Source organism: Falco biarmicus, chromosome 13 (assembly GCF_023638135.1).
Source record: "Falco biarmicus isolate bFalBia1 chromosome 13, bFalBia1.pri, whole genome shotgun sequence".
Taxonomy (NCBI): domain Eukaryota; kingdom Metazoa; phylum Chordata; class Aves; order Falconiformes; family Falconidae; genus Falco; species Falco biarmicus.
Window position 1 is genome coordinate 12310361 of NC_079300.1, and position 23610 is coordinate 12333970.

The 23610-nt window shown below is 52.9% G+C and overlaps 2 protein-coding genes across 3 annotated transcripts; one reads left to right on the top strand and one right to left on the bottom strand.

Moving 5' to 3' along the window:
• Positions 1-711: 711 nt before the first annotated feature.
• DYNLT2B (dynein light chain Tctex-type 2B) lies at positions 712-5995 on the bottom strand. 2 transcript variants are annotated; one of them, XM_056358152.1, is made up of 6 exons: positions 5839-5995; positions 5247-5380; positions 3588-3657; positions 1801-1864; positions 1452-1551; positions 712-1172 (listed from the first exon to the last, which is right to left on the bottom strand). In XM_056358152.1, exons 1-5 carry the CDS (start codon positions 5904-5906, stop codon positions 1501-1503), a joined length of 387 nt encoding a protein of 128 aa, XP_056214127.1. In that variant the 5' UTR covers positions 5907-5995; the 3' UTR covers positions 712-1172; positions 1452-1500. The 2 variants fall into 2 exon arrangements, with proteins under 2 accessions (XP_056214127.1, XP_056214128.1); XM_056358153.1 differs by lacking the exon at positions 1452-1551.
• A 6040-nt stretch (positions 5996-12035) lies between these two features.
• On the top strand, positions 12036-18056 carry PDCD1 (programmed cell death 1). The gene is made up of 5 exons (XM_056359119.1): positions 12036-12310; positions 14226-14558; positions 15587-15742; positions 16349-16383; positions 17195-18056. Exons 1-5 carry the CDS (start codon positions 12202-12204, stop codon positions 17411-17413), a joined length of 852 nt encoding a protein of 283 aa, XP_056215094.1. The 5' UTR covers positions 12036-12201; the 3' UTR covers positions 17414-18056.
• The last annotated feature ends 5554 nt before the right edge of the window (positions 18057-23610 follow it).

Here is a 23610-nt window from a genome sequence, read left to right on the forward strand (position 1 = left end):
AGGCATTTGTGCCATTGAAACTGTCCAGCTGTGCTTGCTCCTCGGTCAGCACAGAGGGAACATGCATCGCCACAGAGCAACTCATCCCATCTTCTGATGAGCATCTGAGACAGACCGTTGTGGCACCCACTCTCTCAGGAACCAACTTGGTCCTCTAACTTTTGGGGACATGAAAGGCTTTAGCACTCCTTTTCAGATCTACAGCAGCCTTTTTTACTGCTCCTTTCCAAGGTTGGAGCCCTAATAAATTTGGCTCCAAACATCCACAGCCTCATATCCTGAAACAAAGGCAAAGAATGAGAAAGCACTGCAGTTATTTGCTGAAGGAGGCAATGAGCATCGATCACTCAAGAGTGTCTGTGAGTGCCAAACCACGCTAAACTAATGAGGAGTTACAGCACAGAGGAGTTTTGGCAGTCATGGGGTGTGCAGGCTGCTGGCCTGACCTAATGTCCTAAATACCTTGTCTTCCTATCAATTAATACCATCTTGTGTGACACAGCTGGGATTCACAGCCCCATTGTTATGACAGTCACAGGAACAAATCTGGATAACCAGAATAAGAGGTCGGCTGTATCAGTTAATTGACAAAGGATCCTCAGACAACGCTTATCTGAGAAGCACAGACAAGCCATCCAGGCTAGTGCATCTTGGGAGAGTGGAAGAAAAGGACAAACAGTGGAAATGGCAAGGGTCAACCCACAGAAGAGGAAATATTAAATACATAGATTTATTATGTTACATTTCTTATAAATATTTAATTAATTTCAGAAAATTAACAAAAATAAATGCAACAGAACCCTTTCAAGATGAAAGTTGAGTTTGCCTTAGAAACAACAGCTATTGACAGTACACTTTTAGGACAAAACTAACACACTACATAAAAACAAAGGGCAATTTAAATAAAGGACATGATAATATTGTGCTTAAAGCCATATCCATACCCATATCCACAAGGAAGAAGGAATGTCATAGCATGTAGAACAGCTGTAGGACATGCTTTGTAGAGCTGTTACTTTGTTAGGTACTTAAGGAAGAACAGGATGCTTTTGTGCACTTGAACAAAGGAATACCCTAAAGCATTCTCCCCCACCTCTGTCCTTCTGGCACAGTGTTTACTATCTTCAGTAGTAGAAGCAGCCAAACGCAGCTACCACACAAAACAGGCTGTCCTGGAGAAAACAGAGAAAGGCTCCATGTTAATAAAGTCAAGCTCTTTACTGGCCTAACTGAAAAGGCTAACCTAAGGGCACATTTAGACCAGTGCGTAATCTTATATTGCAATATATTTCAATTTTCTGTCTTTCAGTTGTTTCTTATTCACCTCGCTTGTGGTGTAACCAATGTCAGCATGTCTGAATGCTACAAGTGCCTCAATTTACTCCATCCACAAACCTGCAGGTGTCTAGGTGTCAGTTTAAAATAAAATAAAAATAATAATGAAATAAAACCTTGACTTTTGCTCAGTTCTGGATTCCAGCCATACTCCATGACAGCAGTTCAGCAAAGCATGTAAGAATAGACTTTATCTCTCATGCTTCCTCTCCCCACCTGTAAAATGGTGTGACTGTAACAAGTTTTGTACTGCATGAACTACTCAGTAAATAATTTTTACTATGTCGGACATTACATCTAAATGTTTTGTGAATGAAAATGTAAATCTTATCAACAGAGTCTTGGTTCTGTCCTTCTAGTGGTTGGGGGTTTCATTCTTCCCTGCTTCATATTTAAGGTCACTCTGCCTCTCATACAAAAGCAAGTAGCTTTACACCTTCCCACAGTAAAACAGCCAAGACTTACATTCATGAACACATCATGAGCACAGCTGTCAGTGTCAGCATCCCAGAAACATCGTGCAGCCATACTAGACAAAGGAGACAGAGTGGAGCCATCACCCAGAGTTCACGTGTCAGGACCTAAGTGATCACAGATACTTTCCTTGAAAAGCAAACTGAACTTCCTTTAAAGATAAAGGAAATAGGAAGCATTCTCCCAAATCTAGATCCTAAATCTCCACTGCTGAATTCCACCACATGCTGTAACCCCCTCTGTGTGTAGATTAAGCTCCACCTTCAAACTCACTGCCACCTCCACTGTGCAGCTGGGCTTGAAATCTCACTGCTGTGGTGTTCCATTCCAGCCTATGTGTATTGGTGGCTAGTTTAGCTTCTTGTCCTTCACCTCCTGCACCCTTGTGGTACATACTCCCAACTTATTTATAGGGAGATATTTTCCTTGGCAGACATCGTATTAGTAGACCATGAGCCAAACTTTCGTATCTATACTTTCTGTTCCCTGACCATCCTGCTGGCCTTTATCTACAATGTGCTTCAGTCCAAGCCTTACATTGAAGACAAGCAACTGGACCGTAACAGGATATTACAGACCAGACACTGCTGCTGCAGTGTCTAAGGTCATTGACACTCCCCTTTCTCTGCTGTGAATGCCTAACTCCCCATCTGCCCCAGTCAGTCTCAGCTGACTGATCCCTGTTTGTAGCACAGTGTGTTGTTCCTATCCCTACATACATGACTTACTGTTATAAGATTGTTGAATTTCATAAATTTTTTTTAAGTTACTTTAGCCCTCATGGTGATTTGGCTTTTTTTTTCAGTCCAGTATTCTACTCTGCCTCTGGAATGCTCTGACTACCCAGTATTGGGCATTAAGGACGTTAGTGATCATGCTTCAGTCTTGCCTCCTGCCTATTGCAAACCAGACATTTCCCCAATTGCTCTGTCAGCCTGCCTTACTGGGCTTAGCATTTCAAATCAGACCTCCTCATTGAACCATTCTCCCTGGTGCCATGCTTTTGAAGCAGTCTGCCTGCAGACATTCCGACAAAAGCCTGAGCAGCAGGTACAAATACTCTTTCCTGACCTCCAGAACACTGAGACAGCAGATCTGATTACAGCTCTGCTGCACTTACCTTCTGCTGCAGTACTGAGCACAATAATAAAGATAAGCCCAGCAGATAAAGCACATAAACCTTGTGGGCTGTTCTCTTTTGCATTCTCCCTGCTCACTAGTAATGGAAAGCTACAGCCCACTACTGCAGCCAAGAGGAATTCTTTTGTCTGGAGCTAGACTGCAAGGGCTCAGCACCCACAGCCCAGGCTCGATTCCCGTGACAGTACTGCATGGGGATTACAGAAGTTTAAGCTTCTGAAAAACGCCTACCTGGGGGGATTAAATGCACATGAAGTATTTATGGAAATCTGGCTTTAGACAGAAGTGAGTTACCATAGCTCTCGTGCTCCAGCAGGGCCTTGAGAATGGACTGGGTGCATGCTCCAGTTCATTATGAATAAAATGTAAAATGCCTTTCTGCAACACTCCTCACAAATGCTTTGTAGCATTTCAGCTTGCTAAGAACCACCATACAGCCAATTATCTCCAAGTAATTCAATCACAATCCAAGCCCTCACTTGCCACTTAAAGAGGAAAGAAAGCGCTTCACACTATCATCTGCAGAGAGATCTTTGTACCTAGGAAAGCTGGAAGCAGTTTTCAAATAATAAAACAAAAAAACCCCACTCAAACCCAACAAAAGTGATAAAAATACAATTAGAAGGTGCAAAACTTACTTCACTCCTTCTCCTCTCTGCTCTCCAATTACAACCTGCACCACCATTTTGTACCTGTCAAATCCCTCTTCTGGAGAGACAGAAAAAAAATAGTGAAAGCAACATCATGTTTAAAATATAAGTACAAAACAGGACACAGAAAGCTGAAGATTTCTGGTTACAAAGTCATGTCCTGTACAAGTCCATGCAATTTGCAAAGTAGACAGGCTGCGTGGCAGCTTCATCTTCCTAGGTACAGAGTACTGTGGTTTTATTGGAGTAAAAGGGTAAACAGGGTATTTGGTATCCATCAGAAGATGCATCTAAAGCAGAAGATACCCCTGGACAGCCATACTATGTGTCAGCATTCTACTTTGACAACTTCCAAGAACTGAACACATGGAAAGAATGTAAATAAGGCTGCTGGTAGACAAAATCCAATCTGAAAAAAACCCTGTTTTATTTTAAAACTGTTCTGATGCAAAGGTATTGTAGAGATTCTTCTGCCACCTAGGTGTTTCCCTTGCTTCTGAGCTGGGATAAAAGGCCACATAAAAGCACATGTGGGTCATGTGTCTGTGAAGATATGCAGCTGTTTTACAATAGTAAAGAAATACCTACAGGGCACAGGCCAGATCCAGTCAGCCCATAGCAATATTCCAGAAGCCAAATAAGAACAAGTATGTTTAAAATAAAACATAGATTCACAAAGCAGTGTCCTGGGAAGACTCCAGTGCATAGTTTCCACTGGAGGACTGAATGCAATGTGCTGGGTCTGGCTGTCAACCACGACAATGCTCATCAGAGATGCCACAACAGCCACACTGGGTCAATCTCACTTCAGGCTACTGTGACTGTGTTTACAGATTGCTGAAGCCAAGCCCTGTGCATATTAGCTCAGCACCAACACGTTTTGGGACTCAGCTGCTGCTGGCTTTAAAGCAGATGCAGAACTCACTCTGGGAGAAATGGAACTCCATGGTTCCTGCCAAGGGTGAATGGTATGTCTGTCCCACAGTGTCAGGCCAGCCCAGCAGATAGACCAGTGGCCTGTCCCAGGAAGGAGATAAAAAAAACCCCAAGCAACCATGCCAACATGCATCTATGTACTTGTTCCAGCACTGAACACAGGAAACACCTGCTGGAGCCTGAAGTTCAATTCCTGAACTCAAAAACACTGGAGGTCATCCTGCACAGCACCACCACAGCCTTTCTCCAGTGCTGTAAGGCTGTAGTCACACCTCTCCTTGGCTGACTGCTCCTAACTCTCTCCCTCTTCCCTGCATCCACTGAGCCTTGTTCTGATCTCCTTACTACTCCACTCTGACCCAACTCTAACATAACTTGCAGCAGAAAAAAAGCACAAATGTTTGTTTATTGAAGCAAGCTGCAAAGTAGCATCACTTCTAATGCAGCTTCTTTTCCCCTGCAGCCCCTCCCAGGGCTGACATCCCCACACCAGCCAGTCTATACGAAAACAAATCTTGTCTGCTTGAATTAGGTTTCTAGTTCTGCAGGCGAGGAACGTATCTATGTAGGACAGATTGTTTCATAACGGTAGACCGGAGTCAGTCAGCGGGGAAGGAATAGGTTTCAAGAACAAAGGAGGAGAGAGTGATTTTGTCAAAAGGGAAAGGACACAGTAAGAAAAGAAATGCCTTCCCTAGCAAACCTCCTTACCTTTCAGTCTGTCTTTTATTGTCTCTGATAGAAACTTTGTAAGCTGAGGCATTTCTTCTGGGACATACTGTACATTGGCCAGCTTCTCCTTCAGTATTGCATGGATACATTCTTTTACTGTGGACGATTTAAACCTAGCAGGGCAAAAAAACCCAACAGAAGGCTCAAAAAGTAACGTGTAGAAACATAGATAACCCCACTTGGGAAAATTTAGTTTTTACATATTACAGAAAAAGGACAAATGAGAAACTATGGGGAAAAAGAGGCCAGCTAAGATGGGGATATTTAACCAGCCCTGCCAAAGGCCAAACACCCACAAATGCTGGTGCGAAACCAGCCCCATCGGCGGCCCCCACCTCTGCCCCCTCCTCACCCACACTCCCCTCTGTCTGGTGTCAAAGCCGGTCTGGGACCCCAGTGCCCCCCCCCAAGTCCCCAAACCCCCGGGACTCCCCCGTTCCCAACACCCCCCACTCGGCCTCACGACCAGGCACCCCCTCCTCCTCGGCAGTGCCATCGCAGCCCCGCGCCCCCGGGCCCAAAGCCCCCGGGGCACCCCCGCGCTCAGCATCCCCTTCCCGGCCCCGCTCACCGCTGCTGGAGGCCGGGCCGCAGGCTGTACGTGTTCCCGGCCCCGTCGTCCGGGCCCAGCTCGCCCATGGCCGCGGCGCCCCGCAGGCCGCCCCAGCGTTGGTTACCGCGGCAACCCGCGCCACTTCCGCCTCCGCCGCGTCACGGGGCGCCACCGTGCGTCACGGCGCCGCGCCCCGCCCCCCCGCGCGCGCCGGGGGCGGGTACGGGGGGGGCACGGCCGCACCGTGGGGCGGGGCTACGGAGCGGGGAGCGGCACGGGCGAGAGCGGGGGGCGGGCACGGGGGGCACAGGCCACGGCGGGGGCGGGGCGCGGGGGGAGCGGCCATGGGGGGAGCGGGCACCGAGTACGGGGGGCACCGGGCACGGGGGGAGCGGGGACCAGGCACGGGGGGAACAGGGCACGGGGAGGCGGGCCCACGGAGCGGGGACCGGGCACCGCCGGCGGAGGGGGGGGCCACGGGGGGGGTCAGGCTCGTGGAGCGGGGGGCGGGGGCACCGGGGGGGGGGCACGGGGGAGCGGGGGGCGGGCGCGGGTGGTGGCACAGGAGGTGTTGGGTTTTTTTATGTTTGTCGAAAAAGATTTTTTACATTTTTTACAGTTAAGAAATTTATGCAATAAAACGATCGCTAAATGAGTGGTTAATGCTTGCAATATGCATATGTACGCCGGTACATGGGGGCCTGGCGGGCCGGCCGCTGCGGGGGGCGGGGGTCGGCAGTCGGCGGCGGGGGGCGAGCGAGCGGCCGCGTGTCGGGCAGCGTCTCCGGTACCCCCCCCCCCCCGCCCCATCTCGGGGGGCAGCCGCAGCCCCGGCCAGTGCCCGCTCCCTCGCCCGGGGCCCGGCGGGGGCGGGTGCCGGGCGGGCGGCGCGGTCCCCGTGGCGTCCCAGCCCCGGCGGGTGCGGGCAGCGGGGAGCGTGTCCCGGGGCCGTCGCCGTTACGAGTCCGTTCCCCCGATGCCTGCCCCCGTGCTGTCCCTTCCCACCTCCCAACCACACATCCCAACACGGAGAGCCCAGCCTTGCGCCTTCCCTCCAGGAACTTCGGAAATTTTCCAGTAAGGCCTAAAACTGTCGCTCCCCTCTCTCATGGAATCAGAGAGTCATAGAGTCGCGTATGTTAGAAAAGACCTTTGAGATCATCAAGTCCAACGTCAACCCAGGACTGCCGCATCCGCCACTAAACCACATCACTAAGCACCGCATCGACGTGTTTTTCAAACACCTCCAGGCACTGTGATTCCACCAGCTCCCCCGGCAGCCTGCTCCCATGCTTGAATATCGTCCCCCCTCATCACACCCTTGTGCTCTTTTCCCTGTCCCCAGCTGTTGCCTGTCCCAGGGAAGGCTGGCGATGGATTGTGGGTGACAGCCCCCTCCTGAGAAGCTGACATCCTGCTTCCTCCGCTGTTTATCTCCATGCAGCAATCTCCACCATCGCACTTCCTACGTGCAGCGGGTGACACTGCCGAGAAAGGTCCCCAGGCCCTTCACCCTGCTTTGAATGGAAACAGTGTGAAGGCTCAGCGGGTGCCGGTGCAGAGCATGCTGCTGCTGGGCACAAGGAGCTGGAGGGGGCCACCATGTGTGGCAGGGCCGGGGGGGTGCCTGGGGTGGGGGCCCTGTGGGCAGGGTGCTGCCTAGAGGTGCACCACAGAGGTGGACACTCAGGGCGTGAGGTTGCAACAGGAGGCAGGAGGTACCTCTGCTGGAGTTTTGCTTGGGATGTATGGATGCATCCCAACTGGTGCTGGGTCCTGCCGCATCCTGCTCTGAGCACAGGTGGGTTGCTGAGACCCTGAGCAGTACCTCCTGATTTGCATGAGCTTTAGCAGCACTGCTCGCTGGAGATGGTCCATTGGAGCCCTTAGTACCGCCAGGCTGGGCGTCGTCTCTGCCCACCAGCAGGAATGGCACCCCACTGCCGTGCTGAAGGTGGTGGTGGCCCCGTGCTGTACCCGTGCAGCACCTTCGCATCGCAGTTACCATTGCCCTGCCCAGGCCCTGTGGATTCCCGCTTGGTAAAGAAGAAGTTTTTTTGCCTCGGCTCCAGCTCCATCCCTCTACTCACTTGCTCCTTACTCACCCACTGGGGCCACTGCCTTTCCCTGCAGGGTCCGGTGGCGGTGGCGGTGACGTTTGCAGGGCCTTCCTAATTTCTGAGAATTATCTGAGACTTTCTGAGAAGTGTCTGTGTTTATTTGCAAACACTATTAACCGTTTCCTCTTCTTGCCCCAGACACCTCCTGCCTGGGTCAGGCCTTCAAATGTGAATTCAACCAAACCAACAGGGGAGGGAGCGTTGGGAACCTGTGGGTTTCTCTTCCTCAGCATCTTTTTGTGGTAATTTATGTTCTCCACCTCATTTGGGAAGCTTTGCTTTCCCTGGGCTTTGAGAACATTCAGCTCTGGGCTTCAGTCGGCTGCATTTGAGGTGTTCAGTCATCGCTTCCTCCTTCATCTGCCAAATTTTCAGTGCCCTTAAATACCACAGATGTTTTTAAGCCATTTTGGGACTGATCCTCGATCCTTTGAGGTGTCTACTCAAGGTGATAGCTGTGTGCCTTGACATTGATGGCTGCAGGAAACTAGGGCTTCATCCAGGTCTCAGCTGTGTTGATGGAACTCTTGCCGACATGTTGGGCCAGCTTCTTGTTGGGGAAAAAAAGGACATTTGTGGTTCAATGAAGTGGTGTGACATGCTTGCTGAAGTTCCTGTCTCAGTTTTGAAGAACAAACTTTTTCTCCCTTCTCTTTCTCCTTCCCTTTTAGCCCTTCTTTTGCTCTTTTGGTGGCCAAATAGGACCACCCTATCCAATTTGCCATGTTCCAGCTCAGAGAAAGAGAATTCATTTTTTTTAAGCATCAAAAGACCTTCTTCAGGCCTCTGCAGCTAGCCCCAAGATGTACCATCCACCCCATTGGCTGGAGATTATTTACCAGCATGAGCAGGTAGCCATAGCATAGCTGGGGCCAGACTGTTCTCCTCAGTGCTGGAGAAGCTGGTGCAAGAGCCAGTGGGAGCTGCAGGGTGCAGGCAGGGCACAGGCGGGGTGCAGGCAGGATGCAAAGCCTGCCTGAAGCCCAGGGGCTGCTGTGGGGCCAGAGCCGGGCTCCTTGGCAATGCCAGCACCTGGGGCACACACTGGGCTGGGGCACAGCACAGCTGCTCACCTTGCTTTCCCCTGCAGAGGCTTCCTAGCAGCGAGATTGATCTTTCCTTTATTCTTGTAATCCTTTTAAAGTTTGGGGTTTTTTGCAAAAGGGGAATAAACCCCACCTGTTCCCTTTCTAGCAGTGGAGCAAGCTTTCTATCAGTGTGCTGCTGGAGAGCTCCTGGCTTGCCCTCCCCTGTGGTTTCTGCTGCATACTCTGTGGCTCTGCGAGCAGCCTGGCACACAGCCTCATCCTGCACCCCAAGTAGCCTGGAAAGGCGCTGGTGTTGGTGCCAGTCCCCAGCCTGCTGGGGGGTAGTGGGGGACCACTGGGGCATGGGTTTCTGAAGGAACCTGAGCATCCAAAAACATTGGTGTACAGTCTGTATCTAGCCTCTGTTGGCTTCTCGTGGACGTGGCCGCCTCCCTGCCCCAGGTACCAACTTATGCCCCATTTCAGCTGTGCGTTGGAAAGTTTGAGCAATTTGTGCAATGATTGTAATCAGAGCCTTCTGCTGCTGCGCGGGGTGGGGAGGATGAGCCAGTTTTTCCTGCCGATCCCTGGCTCAGCAAGTCGCGATCTTGGTGGTGATACCCATCACATCTTCCGCCTCTAGAAACCAAAACATGTTGCAAGTGCTAAACAAGCCTCCCCACACCTGCCCTGGATGCCTAGTGTCACCATCTGGGGGCACAAAGCCTTGAGGTGGAAAAGCCTCCTTCCTGTAAGCTTCCATATTTTCTGGGGTTCAGCTTTAGTTTATTTAGTTTGGTTTTTGTTTTTGTTTTTTTTTTAAATGGGAATGCAGCAAATTGTGAACAAAGAGGTGATGTCCACTTTGAAGCCCACGTGCACCATTGTCCATGTGTGTATGTGCTCCCCTTGCCACCTGGCCAGGCAGCGCAGTGGCCTCTGGCCAGGCAGCGTGGGAAGGTGACAAGCTGGGGACAACCCTCAGGCTTGCTCTGCTGCCCAAGCAGGGCCAGAAGCTCATGAGAAAGGAGTGACACTACAGGACCAGTAGAAGACTGGAAAAAGAAGACACAGGGCAAGCTGGACTGAGTCACCAACACAGGGTGAGTGTAGAAGAATTGCAGAGGAATGAAGGCAGGTTAACGAACATCGATAATATACAGCTGTGGGCTGGCTTCAGGGGCGGTGGGTTGGCTGATGTGGATAAGGTGCAGCTGTGGCTGGTTCCTGTGAAGTAGTTAAATAGCTCTAAGGGGAAGGGAAGAGAGGTACTGGATGAGGAAGGGCATAGGCTGAGACAAGACCCAGAAGAAGCAGAGGGAGGAGAGAGAGAGTGCCCTGCATGTAAGAGAGGCCCTGGGGGAAGCAGGGGTCCTGGATGAAGAGGGGCTGGCTGGAAAAGGAGCTGGAGAAGGAAGAATCCAGACACAGTAGATGCAAGAAGCAGGGTGGACTGCTCTGAAGAGGATGAGGAAACAGCATGGACAGTAGATGAACTTTTGAAACCTTGGGTGGGGGATTAATGGCTGTTTTGGGGCAAGGCATGGGCTCTACTTATTGAAGTTAACCTGGTATGGGGTGGTAAAAGCCTTGTTGCAGCTGGCTGGTTTTGATGGTGGTTTTTTTTTAAGGCTCAGAAACCCCTCCTTGGCCATCCTGAATTAGGAGTGATTCCCCTAGCCTGCTTGCCTGCTGAGGCCACATTTGAAAGCAAGAGATAAGCAAGCCCCAACCCTGCAGCTCATTCCTGAAAGCACAGAAAATAATGAAATCACCGTAAGAACTGCATCCTTCACCGTGATTATTAATTTTTCCTGGGCATCTTCCAAAACTGCAGGTCACTGAGGCTGTGTTTGAGAGAAGAGGAGGAGCCAGCCACCAGCATGCTTTCACCACTGGTTATTTCCTATGTGAGTATTAGTCAGTGTGGTGAGTGGGGAAAATTGCCAGCAGAGAAATTAAAACAGTCTGCTGCAAAGGTCACCCCAATAACAGCACCCTAGCCCTGGGCTCCTGCCCCTGCTCTCGGCAGATCTGCCTGTGGAGAAACACACCAGAGGAGGCAAAACTCCATCTCCTCCTTTTCCTTCTTTCTTCTCCTTGTTCTCTTCCATCTTCTCCTTTCTCCTTCTCCTCCTCTCCTCCCTTCCCAGTGGGAGCAGCCTGACAGTAGGTGCCCCATGGCTACTCAGACCCTGCCTGGCTGCCCAGTGCCACCTGTCCCCCAACACTCCACTGCCCTGGGCACCTGGTGGTGATACAATGCTGTAGTTGCTTCATGAACCTTTGTTCAAGTGTGTAAAACACCCAGCTTTTAGTTGCAGGTGGGCTATGTCCTTGGGGCCAGCTATTGCTTAGGCTTTGTAGTTCTTGTATGTAGAATTGTTTATTTTAGTCAAGGAATGCGTGAAGTGATAAGGGAGGGCTGGCAACAGAAAAAGCAGGCTGGTTCTGCGGTTTGTGGAGTGTTAAGTTGGGGATATATGCAAGAACTTTGGGGGTTCTGGGAGTCATGGGGCAAACAATGGGAGGAAGAGGAGATAAGGACCATCAAACTGTGGGGGTGACCACCTGGAGGCATAGCTACCCAGATGTAAAAGGACATAATAATATTAATGGAGGTCTGGGAAAGACTTGTACATAGGCAAATAATTGCATTGGGAAATGTAAAGAATGTATAGCTATGTAACGTAAAATAGGACCCGTGAAATAGTTGGGCATGCACGTTGGGTGGAGTGATCCCCTGCATATCCAGTGCCACAATAAATAATGCTTGCTTCTTAATGCTACAGTGGTGGTAAAGAGCTTTATTCCTGTATTTTGGTGGCAGTGGGAGCAACCACGGGTGCCTGGGAACCCAGGACAGCCCTTTTACTTACGTGCCAGGCTTGGAGCTGAAGATGTTCCTTGTAGTCCCTGCCTGCTCCATCCCTGGGAGCTTTCCTCAGGATGAGGAGCGGGCTCTGAGGTGCCCATCCCTGGGTGCCTGCGTGGGAGCGCACGGGGAGGGGAAGGGGCCAGGCCGGGCTCAGCTGATCTCTGGCGAGGAAGCTGGGGGCGGGAGGCAGCCCGGGTTTCCCTATGGGGCAGAGACGGGCACGTTTCATTTCCACCCCAGCCCCTGCTGCGTGCAGCGGAGACAGAGCCGCCGCTGCTGGGGAGGAAGCACGGAGCGAGCTGGGGGCGGCACGGCACTGGGCACCTTCCCCGGGCAGGGCACAGACTGGCTCGCCATGGCTCAGAGTGCCTTGAAGACAACGTGGGGCAGCATGGAGGTGGCCCTGACCGGCATCTGCGCTGTCGTGCTCTGCTGCGGCCCTGTGCTGGCTGGGTGCCGCCAGGGTAGGTACCAGGGCGGTGTGCTCACTGGCATGGCCCATGTCATTTGCAGCTGGTGGAAAATGTCTAAGGGCTGGGGGCTTTGTAGTTAAAAATAGCTCTGGCATCAAGAAGGCAGAAAACAAAAGCTTTTGTGTACACGTGGCTGAAGCAAGGGAAATGAGGAAGCTCAGGGCAGAAATGGTGTTAAAGGATGGAGAAGGGGACAGGTCCATAGCCCGCAGTGCTGGCACCGGAGCAGTGTTGTGGGCAGTGGCCTCAGATGGAGTTTGGTGTTGAGCCTCTGGATTTGCCAGTGCCATTCAGGGTCTGGGGTTTTCTGCTCTGGCTCTTACAGCCTTGGGCTGTGGGGGGTTTGGACTTGACCCTGATGGAGCCAGGGTCCTGCCTGTGGTTTTGCTTGGGGTGACCCTTGGGGCAGAAGGGGAGGTGGAGGGGAAGGAGTGAGTCTGGGCAGAGCGAGCGAGAGCCCTGAGGCAGCTGTGTCTGCCTTTCCTCCCAGACCGGCTCTTTCTTTGGTGCCTTTGTGTATTTTCGGCACTGAGGATGATCGCAGGGCTGGGTGTCCTTTGGAGCAGGTGTTACTTCTGCTGCTGGGAAGGTATGGGGAAACATACAGACCTAACCTTTTCTTCCAGGAGTTCTCAAAGTGCTCCATTTATTGCTGGCACTGGGTAGGAAGCAAAGCCCAGAGCCTGCCAAATGTTTCCTGTTAAACAGAAGAAACCCAGAGCACTGCAAAAATTACATCTCTCCATGTGGGCAATGTTGCAGCCAGTGCTGCCCATGGGAACTGGGGCACTTCCCTCTCTCCCTCCTTGTGTTCAGTCTCATCCCTCATTTCTCAGCCCAGTCTTCCATCTAATCTTTTATCTTTTCATCTGGGTTCCTTTTCTGGTTGGTGATGATGAGGTCCTGGTCTTACAGCTTCAGGCTAGTGCTGGAGGGACAGGAGGGACTTTCTAACCCTTGCCTGCAAGCCCTAGGGCTGCTATTGGTGGTGATATCTGAAAAGGGAAGATGAATTTCTTAACAGCAGGGACTTTTCAAAGTACTGGCAGTTTGAATTGCTTGGTCAGATAATGTGAAAAATGCTTTTTCCTGTTTTTTATTTCTCTGGAAAAAAGTTAAAGCAGCAGCTGCCTCATCCTGCTGGATGGGGCTGGCTGAGCTAGGACTTTGTGAGCCTGGCCCTGTCTGCAGCATCTCTGCTGCTGGGTGTGTGTGAACCCACAGGGATCACAGGCAGGGAAATGTGGTGAAGCAGCAGGGCTGCTGCTAAGAGCCGAGAGGGCTTCAGCCATGGCCAACTTCCCTCTGGGCTGGGAGCAGCCTGGCAAACACTGCCAGGACCCCCAGGGTAGGTGCCAGGTGGGGACAGGCAGCTGGTGAGTAACCTGCAGGTCGCTCTGCCCTGTCAGATGGTCTTAGGCTGGAAATGATAAATACTGTGTCCTGGACAGCCCCTGCCCACTCTATGCTCCCAGCATGGAGCAGCCCAGCAGGTGGCCAGGCACACGATGGGCTGCACTGTGGAGTGCTGCCCTGGCCCAGGACTCGGATGCTTTAGGGGAAGCATCATCTGGAGGAAGGATGACTCAGACACTTTGAAATCTATGCTGTATTTTAATAATACAACCCCTAAAGTCAGTTTTCTCCAGTACAGGTGTTCTTGGTTGCTCAGTCCAGAGCACAACTTGCTGTACTGCAACTACTTCACGTTACAGTTACCACCCCTGCAGATTCCCCTCTGGCTGGCAGCAGGGGAGAGACATGGGCTGATGCACCTCCCTGTGATCCAGAGTGATGCTGAGGACTAGTCTTGCATCCCTGGTTCCTGCGTGAGGGGGTACGGCTGTTTCCGAGACCTGTGCCCACTGTAACCTTGTCTGTTTCTTGTTTCTTCTTTCCCAAACAGTGACCTTCTTCCCAGCAGTGTTAACTTGCCCTGCAGGCAGCTCAGCCACCTTCTTCTGCAATATCTCCATGGAGAATGACTCTGGCTCAGAGTACAGCCTCAACTGGTACAAGGAGATGAACCACAGTCAAGGCCAAAAAATTGCTGAGATCAGCCGGAACAACCACCAGACAAAGACAGAGAAGTATGTGCTCACCAACCACAATCCTGCCTTCAAGATTGAGATCCTGAACCTCCACCAGAATGACTCAGGCTCCTACTACTGTGGACTGATCACTTTCTTTGAACCTGATAAAGTGATGGAGAGCAACCGGTCCCACCTGGTGGTCACAGGTCAGCCTGGGGGCTGAGCTGATGGAGACAGGTCTTTGTTGTCCTCCCATGGTGCTATGGCTTCCAAACACACTGCAGTGCCAGGGCAAAAGGCAGGCAGCACCCTGCTGGGGGAGGACCTGGTGTGGGCCAGAAGAGCACAGCTCTGCCCTTTCCCTGCTCCTTTGCATGCAGGGTTGAGGCCCAGGGACGCAAGCTGTCCCCCATCCACACTGCAGCTGGATCTGATCCTGAGGCAGGAGGTCTCCATTCTGCTGGGGCTGTGTCCCCAGTGATGCTGTGGGGAGGAGTGAGCCCTTACCCATGGATGGAGGCAGGAGACTAATGCAGGGAGCTGCTTTCACTCACAGATGGGGGCAGGAGACCAGCACAGGGAGCCACGTTCACCCCTGAACTACTCCACTGGGGACAGGGATTGTGTTTGGGGTGACAACTAGTGCTCAGACCCCTTGAACAGCCGGTGTTGGTGTAGATACTGTGGCTGTAAAACCATATCCTGGGAGGGTCTCATAGCCCTATGGTGTGGGGGACTGAGATATCACAGCAAGATCTACCATGGCCTTGCTTGACAGCACTGGGGGCTTTGCAGAGCTGAAGGAAAAGGAAAAACACTGCAGAAGTCACTGTCTTTCACAACATCTCTTCCCGATGTGAGCTGATGCTGTGCTGGCCCCAGGATGTGGAAGCTGTGAGGAGGCTTGGGGAAGCCATGTCCTCCATGGGGTCATGCTGCAGCACTGCCTGTGGGTGCAGAGTGGTGCCCCGGCCCCCTGCACCCCAGCTCTGTGGTGTGGGATCATCCTCACCACCTGCAATGGGAAGGAATGGGACATAACCAAAATGTTCCCTGTGTCAGCCCAAATTCAGGGCTCCTAGAGGGATGATGGGGCTGGGGCAGCTTGTCTGAGACTGAGCCCTTTCTGGGGACAGCCCCCATGTTCTCCTGTTGCCTTTCACAAGGACTATAGAGGCCGTTTTACATTCCTGACCTGCTGTTTTGTTCCCCCTCTTTTCCATGGCTATTGCAGCAGCCCCTGAGAATACAAATGCTACTGATGAGCCTGAGATGGAGGAAGGCAACCCCCCAGACCACATCAAGGCTGTGCTCCTGGGCATCCTGCTGCTGGCTGGCGTGGTTGTGCTGCTGATGTTTGGCTACCTCACAGTCACATACAGGAGAGGAGGTATGATTACCTGCAGGGGCTGTGCTGGGCTGAGAGGCTGGGGTCTGCCAGGGGACCTGGTGGGTGATGCACATCCAGGAAACCCAGCTGGGGCCTGGGGGCAGCTAGATACCTGCAGCTCCCTGGGGTACATGGGCTGGTTCAACATGCTGAACTCAGCTGTGGCATATCCCCATGGGACAGATATCTCCATGCTTAGGGGAGAAGGGTGCTTTGGGACCTGCTTACCCTTTGTGGAGCCCCCAGACCACATGCTGTGGCTCTGCACTGCTTGTTAGTGTAGTGAGTCCCTCCCATGCACCTTGCCTGGGCACCTTCAGAGCACCTCATTGCCTTCCTGCCACAGTACTGGTCATGGCCTCAGCCATGCCATGGGGACCCCCTGAGAAATTGCATCCCACTAATCCCAATTAAACCCTAGACTGTGGGCTGGTTGACTTGTCCTTGTAATGCTCAGGGTGTTAGAACTTGACTGGAGAAGGAGGAAGCATGGTGCAATGCTTGTGGTGTCCAGTCCTCTCCTAGGATGTGGAGGCTGGGTCAGCCCCAGCCACTCACATTGTTGTGGCATGCAAGTATCTTCTAACCAAATGTGTTACTTTGCAGATGTGCAGAAACCACCAAGTGAAAACACGCCAGCGGTGAGTTTTCAGTCTCTGACACCCTGCTGTGCTGCAGGGGAGCATTGTGGCATCGTTGGGGTGTGGAAGGTGCAGGGCCTTCCTTTATCAGCCCTTCACAAGCTGCTCGCTTCTCCTGTCTTGTCTGATGTGCTTGATCTTTTCTGCTCAGCTGCAACAGTTTTTCTGCACCTGCCACAGCCCCATCACAAAATCAAAAAAGCTGCCTGAGATAGGATAGGGTCTCTCTAGTCCAGCCCTTGCTCAAAGTGGGGTTATCTTTGACAGTGGGTTGTGTTGCTGCAGAAAATGGGAGGAAATGTTCTCCCAACATATTAAACTAAAATTTATTTTGCTGCAGCTAGTGCCTGTTTCCTCTCTTGCTTTTGCTACGCACCACTTGGAGGAGTCTGGCTCCATCTTTTCTCCAGCTCTATTAGGTACCTGAAGGCACTGAGTAGGTCCCCCTTTGCTGTTCACTCTCTGGGCTGAGCAAACTTGGCTCCAGGCTCTCCTTGCACACACTGTGCAATCAGAGCCCAATGGAGAGGTGGGAGAAGCACTCCTAGCACAACTGCCTTCCACGGCTGGGCAGGGAGGGAGCCCAGCCTGCCTGCAGAGGCAGAGGGCTGAGACCCACATGGCTTTGGCAGTGACAAGGCTCGTGGTCTGGTTTCTCTGGGCAAATGCTATCCCAGGCCTGTGAGTCCTTCTGCTTTGTATCACTCTTGCCCTCCTGGGATCTTTCAGCACTTGCTGTAAAAAGGGAGCTTGTGCTGGGGATGGTGGGTACCTCCAGATGATGAATCAACCTGATGGGGTTTCCTTGCAGAAGGAAGAGAAGCCCCCTGTGGTGTCTGTGTCCACTGTGGACTATGGTGTGCTGGAGTTTCAGTGGGACCAGTGCAGCCAGCTGCCCCCCGAGACACAGTTGGCTGACCAGACTGAATATGCCACCATTGTCTTCCCAGAGGAGAAACCTGTCACACCAGAGCGGGGAAAGAAACACCAGAATGAGAGGACTTGGCAGCTGCAGTCACAGCCCTGCTGAGGGCTGGGGTCTCTCCCTACTGGGGACTGCAGGCATGGACAGACTGCCATGGCCCCTTGCTCCCACCACAGTTTGGAGTTAAGAAAAATCCATTGTGCCAGGACTAGAGTGATAGAGGCACTGCTGCTGGAGTTGCTATCGGACAGTGCTGCCCATGGTAGGATCGCAGCTGTGGGGTGGGTACCACGGGATGAGGAAGATCCCCACTGGACTGTGTGCCGCATCTTCCTCAGGGCAGGGAAGATTGGGTAGGACAGAGCAGCAATGCCAGTAAGTCTGTCCCAAAGGTGATTTACATCATACCTCAGTTTTCTACCTCCGCTCGGGGATCTCAGCAGTGTCTATGCTGCCTCCCTCACCCAGGTCTGACCCAGCTGGTAAAGCATGACTGTGGGAGAAAACACCAGAGGCTGGCACTGGAGTGTGTCCTGGGAGATGCTGCTGATGGCTTCTCCTCACCCGGAGCAGAGACTGCCTTATGTACAGCTATTTAAAGAAGCCCTTGGGAAGTGGGTGGCTGGTTTTCCTTCTGTCTCCAGGTACTTTCCTCCCCTGCAAGAGGAGAAGCCTACCCCTGTGGCCCTCTCTTCACAGGTGGGAGATGGATCTGGTCATAGGGGTGAATAAAGAGTTTCATATCTGGGGAGTTTGACTTGTGATGGCAAGTGCGTGGGCAGGCAAATAACGGCTCTTGGCAGTGTGCAGGCAAGAGCTGGGAGGCGGCAGCATCTGTTGTGGTTCCTGGGCCTCTGTGTGATACGCAAGCCATTCTGCTGCGAAGCTGCTGTTAATAGAGAAGCCACTGCTCTTCTTCCTCTCGCCCCTGTCTGAGCTGGTCACCCCAGTGCAGCAGCAAACCAAGTCTTCCTTTATCAGGTTTATCTCAGGGTGGTTGCCCAGCCCACTGGGGATGAACATCCCTGCTGTGCCAGGAGCCTGGCTGACATGAGCTGTGGCAAACAACTTTACGGTGCTCTGTGAAGCTTTCTGGCTCCAAACTTCCATTCTCTCTCTTGAAAGTGGTGCTGGGGCTGTGCTACCTGCCAGAAACCAGAATGGAAAGGAGCGACAATGGCATCAGAGGGGAGAAGCCCTGGGAAGGAGTGGCTTTGGAGGCATCTGAGACCTGCTGGGAGACCATGAAACCCAGTGGAATTGGAGGAGAGTCACTAGCATCTCATGCTTCAGTGCCGCTGTCAGGAGGTTTCTTTTTCCCTTACCCCCAGTAAAACTAGTGCAGCCTTGTGGGAGCCAGCCCAGGTGCTGGGGGAAGGGGTGAGGCATGTCACACCCCACAGTTTGTCCCCTGTGGGGGGGTGAAAGGCCCCTAAGAAACCTGCAGAGGAGACCAGGTGGGATGAACATCCATCTGGTATGGCTTTCACCCTTCCTCAGGGCAGGACAGTGGCTGTGGTGACCCTGCTGTTACCAGTGCTGCTGAAGGCTCCTGGTAGTCACCATGGGCAGTGCCCTGTCTCCCACAACATTCACTGATGCCAATGCACAGCTCAGCCCATTGGGGCTTTTTGCAAGCAGCAGCCCTGCTCCTTGCCCTGGTGGCTCCAGCAGAGACCACCTGTGGCTGGCTGGGCTTGGCTCGCCCGGAAAGCCAAGGCAGGAGTCAGCCACAGTGGGCAAGAAGCAGGAGCTCAGTCAGCAGTTTTGCTTTTGGCTTTCCTGTCAGATGCGATGCCGGCAAGAGGGTGGGCCCTGCTTTGAGTTTTCCACCCTGCCTCTCGGGCAGTGGAGGTGCCAGGTCTTCAGCCCTTCCTGCACACCCTGGCTGCAGCCATGGCTCCTCCAGAAGCAGTCGGAGCTGGATGCTTTCCCCTTTTGAAGGATGGTGGTCTGCAGCCATCTGGAGGCTCCCAAGCCATCTGGTGGGTCAGGGGTGTAGCAAAAGCATCTCCTGTTGCCATTTGAGGTGGGAGAACATCCAGCCCATGGCAGTGACTGTGCTCTGCTGGCCCCCCAGCAGCCTGGCTGCAGTCCTGCCCTGTGCAGGGAGCAAGGTTAGGGCCCGGGGATGCATGGGGTGAGTGGTGGGGACGCTCCAGGCTGCCAGGCACCATCTCCCATCCCTGTTCGGAGGGCAGGGTGCCCAGCACTGGCGGAGACCTGAGTGGCCCAACTCCTGTGCTGGGCATGGCACTGGTAGCGCTGACCAGAGCAGAAACAGGGCTGGGGTGAGCTCTGGGTGGAGTGCAGGTTTCAAGCCCCCAGCTGAGCATTCCCAAACCAAGCAGTGCCCTGAGATAGGTGTCAGCACCCCCCCACCCCCACCCCCCCAGCATTCTGCTTGGGGGTGGGGAGCTGAGTGTGTTCGTGTGAAAGAGCTGATCTTTCTTTCCATTCAAGCCAGGAGAGCAGCCACCTGTGGTTCTTACTTTCCCTCCAGTCTGGTGATAGTAACTCAGTTTTCCGGGAGTCGCTGCACAGATTTTGGAGGAAGCTGTTTTACCTCCCATCCTGAGAAGTCCCCAGTTTTGGCTTTCCCAGCTCCACCATCCCACATCCCTCCTTCCCCTGCCCCTCTCTCCATATCACACCCCTCCTGATTTTGCTCACCACTGCACCCATACCAGCTGGCAGGTTTATGACCCTTTTCTCCGCTCCGAATAAAGCAGAGACATCAGCAAACTCATTTCCACCTATGATGCTAAGGTTTGCATCAGGTTTTCTGGGGGGGGGAGGGGGTGGGTGCTGAGCTAACACCCTCAAGCCCTTTGGCTTTCCCTGCTTGCACCAAGAAGAGGCTTGGCTGCGATGGCTCTGGTATGGTTTTGGGGTACACCCTTTTCTGCCACAGCTACTTTGTTGGTACTGAAGGGGGTGTGGGTGGCAGGGTTTCGGTGGTCTCTGGTTTAGGCTGTGGAGAGCAGGTTTACTGCAGAGTGGTTAGACAGACCCTACCTGTTTTTTGATCTTGCTTTCTGAGGCATCACAGCTTCTGAGGCTAACCCTCATGCCTCAGAACCACTGGCCACCGCCAGAAAAAGAAAAGGGCTCCAGCCGGGTCATCAGCATCCCATTTTGGGAAAGGTGAGGCTTACAGCAGTGCATGTAAGTAGTGCAGTGGGAGAATAAGGTCCTATGAAATTAAATAGCTTGTGGACCTGACTCTTCTAGGCTTTCAGGACGTGCCTGGAAATGACTCCTGAAAGACCAGAGACGACAGGGTGTAGGTTTGGGTCTGCCCAACTAATTCCTACCAGCATCGTGTTACGAGTGATGGAGGATGCTCCCGACAGCTCCTTCCCCCATGTTTTGTGCTCACAAGTGCAGTGCACAGCAGCCAAACTAGGGGGAGGTCCAAGTTTTTTCCTTGTATCATCCCAGAGCAAGCATCACCAGCCTGGCCATGCACACTCATGTGCATGAACGCACAAATGTGCACACGAGTCCCCAGTGAGCACACCCCCAGATTCACACAGCTACTGGGTGCCAAATACAAGCACATCCCTGCAGACATACAGCCCCCCATCCCCAGCCACCCCATCTGTGTACTGCAGCTCCTCTATGCCAGGACCCAGCTGCAGCAGAGGGGGTGGCTGCAGGCATCGAAACTGCTGCATTTCCTGTGCACTCTGGTCTGGCAGTTAGAGCAACCGCTTCCGACGGCGGACACCCAGTGCTCCCCTGAAGAGCTGCTGCCACCACTGTCAGTGTCAAAATGCCTTGTCAGCTCCCTGGGACCTCACGCCAGCTGAGACGTCCGGAAAACAGAGCTCAGCCCCAGCCCTACACTGGGGTCTTGCTGATAACGAGTGGCCAGATCCTGCTGGGAGACTTCAGAGAGCTGGGACCAGTCCCTGTCTGCATCTGCAGGAAGCTGGATGCGTGACTTCAGCATGCTTGAGCTATACCCAAACAAGCAAAATCCCCTTACAGATGCTTGAAAGTCAGCCTGGCTCTTTATATGCCCCAGCCTTGAATAAAGGTGATTTGGAACATGTGAGCAAGCATCCCTTAAAGAAACTGAGACAAGAAACTGGGTCTCAAGAAAACTGGACAGGGAGATGAAGATGGAGAGGAAGTCTCCTGCTGCTTGCAGCATCATCTTTGAGGAGAGCCATGCCATGGAGCAGCAAAGCACCATTCCTGCAAAACGGGACGTGCAGATGCCAGGGGGAAGAAGGGATGGTCAGGATGTGTGGCATTAAGGTCACTTACAAGCGAGCACTGTCCTGGTCACTGGGAGGTCTCAGAGCTGTGTCTGGATTGGGGGGAGGTTGGGCTGGAGGTGCTGCAGTGGCAGTTGTGGGTTATTTGGCCCATGGGTTAATGGGGTGATCTATGAATGGTACTGGTCTGTTGGGCACTACGGTGTGGGAGCATTCCTATGGCCTTGACTTACTGGGAAAGTGGCTGCTGATCCTGGAAGAGACAGGCTGGGGTGAGCTGGTGGGTCCATGGTTGGTGGGAGGTATGGGCTGCTAGGCAGTTTGCCTGGACACCAGCCATGGCTGGCTTGCACAGCTCTGGTGTGTCCTGAGGGGTCCAGGCCCACAGCATCTCCTCCGTCCTGTCCCACCTCCTTGCCCTGCTGCTCACCAAGCCTGCTGTAGGCTTGCAGAATGTCTGCGTTTCCGCCTACTGCCCTCATTTTGCTTTCTCTAGTTTTGCTTTGAGTTGGCTCCAGGGTTTCTCCTTCTTGCTCTTCCTCTCTTTAGTGGGATGTGCTGCTCGAGGAGGGTGCCGGCAGGCCAGATCCTGGCATTTGGGGGCTCAGAGGGCCAGGCAGGAGCCCTGGACCTGCCCGCTCCACTGCCCCCAAGACCAAACACACCACCCATAGCACCAGGGCAGAGCCTTGTCAAAGGGGGCTGAGCTGTCTCCTTACGCCTGGAGGGACCATCATGAGGCCCACCAGACAACAGGGAGCCCAAACCCATGTGGGGTGGTACCTGCCCACATCTTCACATTCACCTTCTCCCTTAAATCTCTCCCTACTGCTCAGCATCCCTCTCCATCCCAGAAGTCCAGGGCAATGGCGCAATGTCCCATCTCTACAGTGCAGCTTGGGCATATCCCTGTTTCCAGAGGACCTGATCCCCCCTGCCTCAAATCTGCCCTGGGAAAGGTGAACCTTTCTACTCCAAGGGCTCAACTATGAAGACAGTCCAGCCTGGAAGGGAATGTTCCATTGCTTGTCCCTAGAGGAGGTGGCTTTCACTGAGATGGGGTGACAACCACTCACCATCAACAGCGTCAAGGCTGGAGGGAGACAGGGGTGCAGAGAACTGGTGTGGAGCTCTGTCCCAGGAGGATATGGATGCCAAATTCACCATCTGCTTCAAGGAAGGGGGGAAAAAGAGGATCCAGGAAACTCTAGCTGAGTCAGCCTGCCTCTGTACCCAGAAAACCGCTGGAACAAATTAGTAAGGCTACTAAGCAGTAAACACCGAGAGGGCAGCACTGGGGCTGAGAACACAGATTTAGCAGGAACATGTTGTGTCAAACCAACCTCATTTTCTCTTCATTAGGGTGACAGGCTGGGTACTGCAGGGAAAGTGGGAGCGATGCTATCTTTGTGCTGCCTTACATGACATTCTCATAAGCAAATTAGGGAAATGGGAAATTCTGTCACTGTGGGTGGATGGCTACCCAAGAAGCTATATCCCATGAGCCGTTATCAATAGTTGGTGATGACAGACACATCAAATGGGTTTTCTGGGGAAGCATGGCTCAAATGAAGGCAATATGCTATTGAGGGAAGGTGGAGGGACTGTCTGGGAGGAGGGTTAGAAATCAAATTCACCTGGAGAAAGGAGCAAAAATGCCCTGTTAGAATGACTGATGGAAAAGAATTGGGTGTGTTTAGTGCAGGAAAAGATGAGGGAGATCTTCATAGTGGGAAAAAAGCCCTGGTATGAAGCAAGCAGTGAAGCACAGAAGTGTTTAGGGTTATGTCCTGTTGCTCACATGGCAGTCCATCTGTCTTGCAAGCCCACATCTGTCAAGCATGCCCACAGACACAGCGTCCCCACTGCTCTGTGGTCCTGCCTGGGGACTGGGGTTGAATGTCCCTTTCTGCCCCTCCTGGGGACTGCTGGCAGGATGGAGCCACCTGGGTATGGGGTGATCCCAAAGAAAAGGGATGGCTGTCCCAGCAGAGGTGGGGCACAAGAGGGACAAGCAGGGTCCTCATGGGTAGTGTGGGCACTTTGTCCTTGTGCGGAGTGAGGGTGGGGGGT